General features: G+C 44.0%; 1 protein-coding gene across 1 annotated transcript in view; it reads right to left on the bottom strand.

Moving 5' to 3' along the window:
- rhobtb3 (Rho related BTB domain containing 3) overlaps positions 1–12639 on the bottom strand; it is a gene marked incomplete at its 5' end in the record, with an annotated part of 189879 nt that overhangs the window by 116794 nt on the left and 60446 nt on the right. Inside the window, one exon of the mRNA XM_084315621.1 lies at positions 7505–7697. Coding sequence (XP_084171747.1) covers positions 7505–7697 — 193 coding nt within the window. The remainder of the gene's footprint in view (positions 1–7504; positions 7698–12639) is intronic.

Raw genomic sequence — 12639 nt, 5'->3', positions numbered from 1 at the left:
AGTCAAGAAGAAACATCACAATAAATCAAGAACAAAACAAAAACACCAGGCAATCCAAAATAAAATGTAAAATTTATTAATTTAATATACCATTAATGCAACACTCCCAGACATACCCCACGTGAAGGTAAGGGTCTATTATCAAGTGTGTCTAACATGCAGTTGTTTCCATGACCACACCTCCCCACCGTTTAGACCACGCCTCCCCACCGTTTAGACCATGCCTCCCCACCATTTAGACCACGCCTCCCCACTGTTTAGACACACCATTTAGACCACACCTCCCCACCGTTTAGACCACACCTCCCCACCATTTAGACCACACCTCCCCACCATTTAGACCACACCTCCACATTGTTCAGACCACACCTCCACACTGTTTAGATGACACCTCCACACTGTTCAGACCACACCTCCACACTGTTTAGATGACACCTCCACACTGTTCAGACCACACCTCCACACTGTTTAGATGACACCTCCACACTGTTCAGACCACAGATCCACACTGTTCAGACCACACCTCCACACTGTTTAGACCACACCTCCACTGTTCAGACCACACCTCCACACTGTTCAGACCACACCTCCACTGTTCAGACCACACCTCCACACTGTTTAGACACACCGTTTAGACCACACCTCCACACCGTTTAGACACACCGTTTAGACCACGCCTCCCCACCATTTAGACCACACTGTTTAGACACACCATTTGTGATGATGAAAATGATGATCACACAAAAAAGTGATCTCTACTTTAGGTTAAAGGTGCTATAGATAACAATTTTAGGAGTAATCTTTTTATATAATACATCCACAGAGCTATTAGAAAGGTGCAAAATAAAGTATTGCTTCTCCCAAAAGAGATTTATTGATTATTGAATTTAATCATTTAAAAAAGGTTTGCAGAGGTGGCCGGGTGGCGCAGTGGGCAAGGTGCTCGCCACCAACTCAGGAGATACTGGTATCAAGCCCAGCTCTCGCCGTTGCTTCCGGCTTGGCCGGCCGTCGTACTAACACAATTGGCAGTGTTAGAGGGTGGGAAAGCCGGTGGGTGGGTCCTGGTCATTGTAAACAGCGACTCCTACAGTGCGGTCGGGGCGCCTGCTCAGCGAGGAAAGGATCTAAGGGGGGTAGTGTGATCCTTCCACACATTACACCCTCTCAGTGAGAGTCCACGCTGCCAGGTGAAAAGAAGCGGTTGATTGGCTACACATGTGTTGGAGGAAGCATGTGATAGCCTCCACTCTCCCAGACCGACTGTTGGGGGTAGGTGCGTCTCTACATTTCGTAGCTCCATTTCTGCAGACCCCTCTCTGATTGGTTGAACTCCATTTCTGCAGACCCCTCTCTGATTGGTTGAGCGAAGCCCCTCTCTGATTGGTTTAGCTCGTCACGCGGTAAAAGGCGGATGTAATGTTATCATATCAAGAAGATAAGCAGAAATGTACTACCAGATTCGCGTATAACGTTATTTATTTCGCGGTTTATTCACATAATGTTATATTGTTTACACTGTCTTTCTTCTATTATAACCCTCCCAAATCATATTCAGAAAGTATCACAGAGACTTCTATTGACCAAGGAATTAGTTATTATTTCGCGGTTTATTCACATAACGTTATATTGTTTACACTGTCTTTCTTCTATTATAACCCTCCCAAATCATATTCAGAAAGTATCACAGAGACTTCTATTGACCAAGGAATTAGTTATTATTTTGCGGTTTATTCACATAACGTTATATTGTTTACACTGTCTTTCTTCTATTATAACCCTCCCAAATCATATTCAGAAAGTATCACAGAGACTTCTATTGACCAAGGAATTAGTTATTATTTCGCGGTTTATTCACATAACGTTATATTGTTTACACTGTCTTTCTTCTATTATAACCCTCCCAAATCATCAGTGGTGCGTTATTAAAATCATCGGGGGTTGCACGCACCACGTGCACGCGCGCTCCCGGCGCGTGCGCGCGCTCCCGCGAATGCGCATTTAATGTCCCCTCGCTTGAGCGCAGACTGGAGACAGTGCCTGATTGCCTCTACGAATGGAATGTAACACATGTCTTCACAACAGGTTGGGTGTGAATGTATCTGAGAGCGTATTTAACACACCTGACGACCGGCGCTATTGATATGCAAATAGCGAGTACTTATCATGGGGTGGCACGGAGTGCAACCCCGTCCCATGAAAACGCATGCCTGCAAATCATATTCAGAAAGTATCACAGAGACTTCTATTGACCAAGGAATTAGTTATTATTTCGCGGTTTATTCACATAACGTTATATTGTTTACACTGTCTTTCTTCTATTATAACCCTCCCAAATCATATTCAGAAAGTATCACAGAGACTGACAAAGGAATTAGTTATTATTAGTAAGGCACAACATTTAATGACAAACCAATTACATAATCCAACATATGTGTAAAGGCACATACACAACATATTCCAGTTAACGGTATATTTTTTTAATGATTCGTTATGGCGTAATCAACACTTCCATGCGTATAAATTGCGTTCGCGACCTCCATGTTTTGGGGGTAGTCATAAGAAAACTCGGATCCGGGATTCGCTCCGATCCGTCGGGCAAGAACTGTGGGTTTTCAGCCTCTCTCTCTGGAGCTTAACGGAGTTTCCTCCGGAGTTTCTGGAGGAGCTTGTCGCGGCTCATGCGCATGCGCGCGCTCAACCAATCAGAGAGGGGCTTCGCTCAACCAGAGGGGTCTGCAGAAATGGAGCTCAACCAATCAGAGAGGGGTCTGCAGAACTGGAGCTACGAAATGTAGAGACGCAGGGTAGGTGCGCAGCGACCAGGAAGGGGATTTGGAATTGGCATAACGACTAACATTGGGATGGGAGAAAAACGGAGGAAAAAAGGAGGGGGGAAAAGATTAAAAAAAATAAAATAAAAAATAAAAAAGGTTTGCAGGTCCAAAATGAATGTTGTTGTTTACATGTTTTGTGCACGTATCTCCTCCCTACTTCCCATTTCCCCACTTGGAAGGCACCTGATTGGATAAACGACACGCTGGTGCTCTAGTGCGACATCTAGTGGCTGAATGTTATCTATAGCACCAACACGTTGTTGGCCGCCATGCGTTGGTTGCCAATCACAAGATTTCTCGTCATTTAATCGCTATTTATTTTATTAGCGATATCCATTCATTTTTCATCCGTAAGATATAGTTTATGCGTTCGAAAATGTGCTCGTCCTCCCATTCATTAACGTGGTGGCATTCAAGCGATAAATCGCCATATCCGGCTGGCAACCAATGTGGTGGGGCATGGTGTCTTCAATGACGTTAAGGTTAAGGTTATTCCTCGTCTACAGAAGGTTAACCCTTTCACTACCACACTACAAATGGTTAACCCTTTCACTATCACACTACAAAGGGTTAACCCTTTCACTACAACACTGCAGACGGTTAACCCTTTCACTACCACATTACAGATGGTTAACCCTTTCACTACCACACTACAAAGGGTTAACCCTTTCACTACCACACTACATACGGTTAACCCTTTCACTACCACACTACAGACGGTTAACCCTTTCACTACCACACTACATACGGTTAACCCTTTCACCACCACACTACAGACGGTTAACTCTTTCACGTGAAAGGGTCTCTTTGTGGAGGTCTTAGTGGGGGTCAGGGTCTAGTGGAGGTCATTGGAGGTCAGGGGTTAGTGGAGGTCAGGATCTAGTGGAGGTCAGTGGAGGTCAGGGTAGGGCTGGGCGATATGGCCTAAATATGATATCACAATATTTTCTGACCTTTCGGCGATACACGATACGCATCACGATGTTTTTCTTTTTTTCCCCAAACAATTCATTATGAGGCTTACCAAGACAGTATTTGAGTTTGCAAGCTAACATTAAAGACAAAATAAAATACCCATGCATTTAGCATTTTTATATTATATATTAGATTTAGATTATTGGATTATTAGATTATATATTGCATATATTTAGCAATGAGATATTATATGATTTAGATATGAAATATGATGAATTGAAAATGGGGGACCCTGATGTAAACAAGACGAAAGTCTTTCTCTGGTCTGCATCCTCCAGTCCACTGTTGACTGTTGTTGTATTGAGCTGTACTGTATTGTACCCATGCTGCAATCTTAATAACGTTTATATTCATTCAGTCGGCAAACAGAATCATTTTGATTGACAGTCGCGTCTGCCAATTACGTCACATCGCTTGCACCCGCCCTGCTGTTCTTAGCACCAATCGGCAAGCGCATATTCATTTTTTACTTCCGCCATTGGAGAGCTCAATGAAAACAACAATGGCAGCGGTAGCTCGCCGCGGCCGACGTTTAGCTTTTAGCTTTGCAGAATGACTAAACGACTGGAGGCATAATGATTTTACTGCAACGGATGTTATAATAAAAGCCTTTCCATACATCTGTCTGATTGAAAACGTTATTAACAGACCGCAGAATGGGCACAACGGAGTCAGCACGGGCTGAGATATGAACGACTAATTCTTGCTATATCTAGGTCGACCTCGGTCGTTGCTATGTAAATACGCTGATGTTATTGAAAGTGTAACTATATAACGTTAATGCCACAAAACGAATGCCTTTGTTATCATAAGTAGTAACTTTTGATGCAGTAGTGTGTGTGTGGGGCGGCGCTGTTCAAAAGTGTCAACGTGTGGACCAGATTGACGCAACACAAGCCTCTTGGGCAAAACATCACGATATCCACGATACGTTTAAAAAGTGTATCGTTAATGAACTGTACCCGATATTTATATAATATCGTCATATCGCCCAGCCCTAGGAACCTCTGCTGCATTTACAGTAGATTCACTTTTAAAAAGAATCTTAAATTGTTTTTAAATTGTTTTTAACACTGTAAAGTGGTTTTTTGTTTTTGTTTTACACTAATGTAATTTTAGCTATATTAATTGTTACAGTAGGTTCATTATGCATTGTGTGTACTGACTTTTAATAATTTTGTTTTTTTGCAATGGTGATTGTTTTTGTGTTTTTTTGTGTGTGGACCCCAGGAAGACTAGCTGGTTGCTATCGCACCAGCTAATGGGGATCCCTAATAAAATCAAATCAAATCTAGGTCAGGGTCTAGTGGAGGTCAGGGGTTAGTGGAGGTCAGGGTCTAGTGGAGGTCAGTGGAGGTCAGGGGTCAGTGGAGGTCAGTGGAGGTCAGGGTCTAGTGGAGGTTAGTGGAGGTCAGGGGTCAGTGGAGGTCAGGGTCTAGTGGAGGTCAGTGGAGGTCAGGGTCTAGTGGAGGTCAGGGTCTAGTGGAGGTCAGGGTCTAGTGGAGGTTAGTGGAGGTCAGGGGTCAGTGGAGGTCAGGGTCTAGTGGAGGTTAGTGGAGGTCAGGGGTCAGTGGAGGTCAGGGTCTAGTGGAGGTCAGGGTCTAGTGGAGGTTAGTGGAGGTCAGGGGTCAGTGGAGGTCAGGGTCTAGTGGAGGTTAGTGGAGGTCAGGGGTCAGTGGAGGTCAGGGTCTAGTGGAGGTCAGGGTCTAGTGGAGGTTAGTGGAGGTCAGGGGTCAGTGGAGGTCAGGGTCTAGTGGAGGTTAGTGGAGGTCAGGGGTCAGTGGAGGTCAGGGTCTAGTGGAGGTCAGGGTCTAGTGGAGGTCAGTGGAGGTCAGGGTCTAGTGGAGGTCAGGGGTCAGTGGAGGTCAGGGTCTAGTGGAGGTCAGGGTCTAGTGGAGGTTAGGGTCTAGTGGAGGTCAGGGGTTAGTGGAGGTCAGGGTCTAGTGGAGGTCAGGGGTCAGTGGAGGTCAGGGTCTAGTGGAGGTCAGGGTCTAGTGGAGGTCAGTGGAGGTCAGGGTCTAGTGGAGGTCAGGGGTCAGTGGAGGTCAGGGTCTAGTGGAGGTCAGGGTCTAGTGGAGGTCAGGGGTCAGTGGAGGTCAGGGTCTAGTGGAGGTCAGGGTCTAGTGGAGGTCAGGGTTTAGTGGAGGTCAGGGGTCAGTGGAGGTCAGGGTCTAGTGGAGGTCAGGGTCTAGTGGAGGTCAGTGGAGGTCAGGGTCTAGTGGAGGTCAGGGTCTAGTGGAGGTCAGGGTCTAGTGGAGGTCAGTGGAGGTCAGGGTCTAGTGGAGGTCAGGGTCTAGTGGAGGTCAGGGTCTAGTGGAGGTCAGGGTCTAGTGGAGGTCAGGGTCTAGTGGAGGTCAGGGTCTAGTGGAGGTCAGGGGTCAGTGGAGGTCAGGGTCTAGTGGAGGTCAGGGGTTAGTGGAGGTCAGGGGTTAGTGGAGGTCAGGGGTTAGTGGAGGTCAGGGGTTAGTGGAGGTCAGGGTCTAGTGGAGGTCAGGGTCTAGTGGAGGTCAGGGGTTAGTGGAGGTCAGGGTCTAGTGGAGGTCAGGGGTCAGTGGAGGTCAGTGGAGGTCAGGGTCTAGTGGAGGTCAGGGTCTAGTGGAGGTCAGGGGTCAGTGGAGGTCAGGGTCTAGTGGAGGTCAGGGGTCAGTGGAGGTCAGGGTCTAGTGGAGGTTAGTGGATGTCAGGGGTCAGTGGAGGTCAGGGGTCAGTGGAGGTCAGGGGTTAGTGGAGGTCAGGGGTTAGTGGAGGTCAGGGGTCAGTGGAGGTCAGGGGTCAGTAGAGGTCAGGGTCTAGTGGAGGTCAGGGGTCAGTGGAGGTCAGGGGTTAGTGGAGGTCAGGGGTTAGTGGAGGTCAGTGGAGGTCAGGGGTCAGTGGAGGTCAGGGTCTAGTGGAGGTCAGGGGTCAGTGGAGGTCAGGGGTTAGTGGAGGTCAGTGGAGGCCAGGGGTCAGTGGAGGTCAGGGAGAAGTGGAGGTCAGGGTCTAGTGGAGGTCAGGGGTTAGTGGAGGTCAGGGGTCAGTGGAGGTCAGAGGTTAGTGGAGGTCAGGGGTCAGTGGAGGTCAGGGGTTAGTGGAGGTCAGGGGTCAGTGGAGGTCAGGGAGAAGTGGAGGTCAGGGTCTAGTGGAGGTCAGGGGTTAGTGGAGGTCAGGGGTCAGTGGAGGACAGGGTCTAGTGGAGGTCAGGGGTCAGTGGAGGTCAGGGAGAAGTGTTCCTTCTCTCATAGATGTGCTCTGTAATTGCCTGTGTATATTTTGTTCACTTGTTTAAAAATTCTATAAATATTATATTAGAAATATTCTTGAAAAAGAAAACATTAAAAACCCAGATACAATGGAAGCCTATGGTAGTGGTGAATCAGCAGAAAATTACTTCTTCAGTAACTGTAAACATTTTTGAAAAAAGATGGGTGCCTTGATTTTTGTATCAAGACGAGAATGACTTGGAACCCACATGTCAAAAAGTCTGGTCTGGTCCTTTAAGAAGAATGACTTGGAGCCTTTCAAGTACACAGCACTTCAATTCAGTGTACCACACTTCAACCACAGTGTACAGAGACAAGAACAACAACAACAACAACAACAACAACAACAACAACAACAACAACAACAACACATAACCACGTCTACGCTCTGTGGCCAAACCTAAAGTTCACTCCAGCACAGAGTGGGACAAAAGTCAACCAATCGTCTCTCACCATTGAGCCGGGCTCCGACGGCGACCAGGATGACGGGCACACCCCAGTGTCTGAGCAGGGGCCGGAGTCTCGGGGCGTAGCCGTTTCTGACCTGCTGGAAGGCCAGCTTGTCGTTGACAGAGTACTTGATGACCAGGATGTCGGCCTGCTCCAGGACGCTCCGGACGCCGGCCCAGTCGCTGTCCAACAGGTCCTGGAGAGACAAGAGACACAATAGCAGGAATGGTGGTTGTAGTAGTAGTACTACTACGTTATTGATCCGACGGTGAGTGAACCAGACACCACAAGTAAGATGGAACAAAGCTCAACGCTAAAAATAGACAGAAACAGAGTGAATCAGTAGCATCGAGTGCATGGATGCGGAACACAAACGAGTCATAACGATTGGCCTATCTCAAGCCCTGCCCTCTTTTCTTGATCATCCTATCACGAATGTGCATCATTCATCAATCATCATGGTGATCATTCATCATGATCATTCATCAATCATCAGAACGAGTTAAGCGCTATATACAATGCAGTCCATTGCACCAAAACCACAACCCTAAACATAACCCTCACAGCCTTCTTTCCCAACATGCATCTCTCCATGTAATTTTGGGCACGGAAGTCATAAGCGATCTCCACCTTCGTGGTTCTGTGTGGGCCTGTCTCTGGCTGTAAACCAGGGGTGCCTAAACCTTTTGACAAGAGGGTCACATAGGAGGTGGACGGCTGGCCAAACAGTGTGATATTTTGACACCGATATTACAGAAAAACAAAACATTGACAGCACATAATGGCACACAAAGGAGTCCAACTGTCAACAAGCTCTGTAGCCAAACAAGTAAATAATAAAAATTTAAAAAAAAACAGTATATAACATGTAAAAAGGAAATAACAGTATATCAATCAATCAATCAATCAATCAATCAAATGTATTTATATAGCACATTTAGACATGACACTTGTCAACCAAAGTGCTTCACAGTAAGTCGCATAGCTAAAAACAAAGAAAAGTGCTAAATTATAGAATAAACAGAAAATATAAACAACATGTCAACAAGCAAGGCAAGAGTCAGAGTAAGTCAGGGAAGGCCAGGGAGTATAGATGGGTTTTGAGTTTAGATTTAAAAGACTCAATGGAGGGGGCAGATTTAAAAAAAAAAAAAATCTCTTTTTATTGATTTTCTCCAGGGTCCATACAAGCAATGTCATGACTTCACATTCATTTACCTCAGCCTTCTGTAGTACAGTTTTTATCCATTGTTAATAACTCTGTGTTAAAGTGCAGAAGTACAAGTACACACATGAGGACCCATACAGTCAATAACATCCTCAGATTGATATACACCTCAGCATGACCCTGCACTAGAATCTTCTCCTGGTCATTTTGAGGAGCATCCTATAATGGGTCCTGCTGAACACTCCTTCTCCAACACGTCTGTTATTATGTTGTCTGCTTTTACTCTGTCTGATCTCCCTCTACCACCTATTACTTTTAATATAGAAATCATGATTTCTGATAGGGTTCATGATCATTACCCAACACATTGGCATACTGTAAATCACTCCAACTTAATATCGGTCACTTTACAGTCTTCTATTTCTTTATCACGTGAGTCAGATTTCACACCACTTTCTCTAAATAATCCACATACCTTTAGAGAAAGGAAAGGGTTGGGATTGATTCACCTGAACATTAGAAGTCTCCTTCAGCACCAGAAGTTGGACCATCTTAGAATACTGGTAGCACAGGCTGATCCAGATATATTGGTCATATCTGAGTCCTGGTTGAAGAAATCTGATTCTGACTCCACAATAGATCTACATGATTTTAATGTGTTTAGAATTGATAGGGTAGGTAGGGGTGGTGGGGTAGTTATTTATGTTAAATCTTGTTTTTCGGCGTCTGTTGTTTATGCTGTCACTATCCCAATGTGTTTTGAAGTACTTGTTTTAAAGGTCGAGTTGGGGATCAACAATTTTATATATGTAATTGGTGTCTACAGACCCCCTTCTGCTGATGCTAGCTCTTTAGATAAATTAGCTGAGCTCCTTTCACAATATATTGATTCTGAGATGATTGTCATGGGTGATTTTAATATTGACTGGTTGAGTGGTGCTGCAAAGCACCTTAAAGAAATCAGTGGTAACCTCAGTCTTTCCCAGTTAATTACTGAGCCCACCAGACCAAACCTTAAAAATGACTCTAGGTCTACCCTTATTGATTTGATTTTTGTGAATAAATATGACAGGATCTCAGCTTGTGGGGTTTTTGACTTAGGCATAAGTGACCATTGCCCCACAGTCTGTGTAAGAAGCACGAGACTGCCAAAAACAAGATCTCACACAGTTTTAAGGAGGAATTTTAAATCTTTTAATAACGAATCATTTTTAGATGATCTTGTTCTTTCTGATACTCATTGTAACACTGAAATTGATGTTCAGTTAGCCCTGGACTCCTTTGTAAATACATTTAATTTATTAGTTGACAAACATGCTCCTTTTAAAAAAGTCTGTATTAAAGATAGAGTAATACCCTGGTTTTCTCAGGAATTGTCAACCCTAATTAAAGACAGAAATGCTGCATGGTCTCGGGCAAGGCGTTCTGGAGACCCTCAACATTGGCTTTCTTTTAGGCAAATTAGGAACAAATGTACTGCAGTAGTAAGAAAATCTAAAACTGATTACTATCTGGAGTTGGTTACAAACTCATACTCTAATCCGGCAAAATTTTGGAGTGCAGTGAAGGTGAACAAAATAAAATCATCTAATTCTTTACCCTCTCATATTAAAGTTGAAAACTGTGTGATCTCTGAGCAGAGTGAAATTTGTGTTGCCTTCAATGGGCATTTTGCGGAGGCTGGTAATTTATTTAATAGGAACTATAATGGACCTTGTCCTGTTGATTCTGATTGTTTGTACCCTGTGGGCGTCACTTCCCATTTCTCCTTTCAACCTTTTACACAGTCAGCTGTATTTGATGCTTTGCAATCAATTGATGCAAAGTGTTCTACAGGTGAGGATAACTTAGAGCAGGGATCGGCAATAGGCGGCCCGCGGGCCGACATTGGCCCGCCAGCAATAATTTCTGGCCCGTCAGATTATTTTGAGAATATGATATTTATTTTACGCGCAGGAAATATTCACTCGGGACGCCAGGGTGTCTTTTATTGTGAAGCTGTATCTATCTACCGGTAGTCATCAATAGCACTATAGCCAATTGAAATGCTAGAAATGGTCACGTGGACTGGGAGAACCAATGGAATAGTCCCTAATGAACTTTCACTTCCGCGTTCGAGATGGAGCGAGTAACAAAATGTGTTAAAAAACAAAACAAACATCTTTGGATAGGGAAATGCAACAGGGAAATATAACGCTTCTTTTAATAAACAGGAGCCATACTTAAAATACGGGTTTATTGCAACAGGTCGGTGATTCTTGCGTGCCGAGCCGACGTCCTCTCTGCATAATATGTGGCGACAACAACAACGAGGCAATGGTTGTTATTACAACTGTGTTCAAGTTGGCAGATAAAGTAGCTGCATTCAACGCCAATCTGGAATTGGAGGGCGGCGAGTGGATATGTGACATGTTTCAAACATTAGCAGGGATTTTGGAGGACTGAACAACAAACAAGGTATGGTGAGTCGTGTTTTCATGCATTCTGTCTTCTGATCTGTTCATCACCCGCCGCGGTGATCTGCAACAGCTGATCTGCTGTTCATGAATGAATGAATGAAAACTTTATTTAACAGATTGCAGAATGGGTACAATACAGTACGGCGCAATACACACAATTGTTAAGCTGATCTGCAACAGCTGAGAGCTGTTCATGAATGAATGGATGAGTGAGAACTTTGTTTGGCGGATTGCAGAGTGGGTGCAGTGCAGTGCGGCGCAGTGCACACGGTTGTTGGGGGGATGCAGACCAGAGAAAAACGTTTGTCTTTTTTCAATATCAGTATATTAAATTAGCCATTGTTTTTGATCCTGGCCCGCGAAGGAACGGCTTGGGGAAAATCTGGCCCGCGGCAAAACCTAATTGGCGACCCCTGACTTAGAGTCTTTTTTTATTAAGTTGGCTGCACCAGTTATCGCTGAACAGATTACTTATATTTTGAATCTCTCTATCTCATCAGGTAGATTTCCTCTAGTTTGGAAATCTGCACGGGTGATTCCTTTACATAAGGGAGGTGATAGGGATAACTTAGATAATTATCGTCCTATCTCCAGGCTACCTTGCTTAGCTAAAGTCCTGGAAACACTAGTAAGTAAACAACTCAAATATTACCTTTCAACTAACTCCATACTTAGCTCTCAACAATCTGGTTTTAGAGCCAAACATAGTACAACATCAGCCATCACTTTGGTTACAAATGACATTATTTCAGCATTAGATAAGAAGAAACATTGTGCTGCCCTCTTTGTTGACTTATCAAAAGCATTTGACACAGTTGATCACTACTTACTTCTAAAGAAACTATCTAACATTGGGTTGGATGATAATGCCTGTGTCTGGTTTCAGGATTATCTATCTTCTAGGCGGCAGTGTGTGAAGTTAGGTCAAGCACAATCTGAATTCTTGGCCATGACTAAAGGTGTGCCACAAGGTTCAGTTTTGGGTCCTGTCCTTTTTACAATTTATATTAATGATATTGTTTCTTCTTTGTATGGATGTCATGCCCATCTGTATGCTGATGACACAATTGTGTACTGTATTGCAGACTCTGTACAGCTGGCCTTTGAGAAATTTTCCTTCCTTTTCCTTTGATGCCTCTAACTCATGGAATGTCCTTCAACTCACGCTAAAATTGGAGGTTCTCCCTTCCCTTGGAATGTTTAAATGTATGATTTCAGACCATTGTGTGACTACCTGTAACTGTTTTAGTTGATATTTTAAAATGATTTTTAAACGTTTTTAATTTGTTTTACTCTGGTGTTTAAATTTCTGTGAATATTGTTTTTATTATGTACTGTACAATCGTCGTTTCTGTAAATGAGGGAAACCTCAGATGCTTACGATTTTAAATAAAGGTTGAAATGAAAAAATGAAAAATACTTCTTTTTTTCTAGACAAACAAAAACAATAACCAAAAATAACAAAATAATATGTTGGGGTGCATCTTCCTGACACTCAACTCCCTTTACAC

The sequence above is a fragment of the Notolepis coatsorum genome (assembly GCF_963971535.1).
Source record: "Notolepis coatsorum genome assembly, chromosome: 6".
Classification (NCBI taxonomy): Eukaryota; Metazoa; Chordata; class Actinopteri; order Aulopiformes; family Paralepididae; genus Notolepis; species Notolepis coatsorum.
The sequence above is the reverse complement of the archived record's forward strand: the minus strand, read 5'-3'. Positions and strand labels throughout refer to the sequence as shown.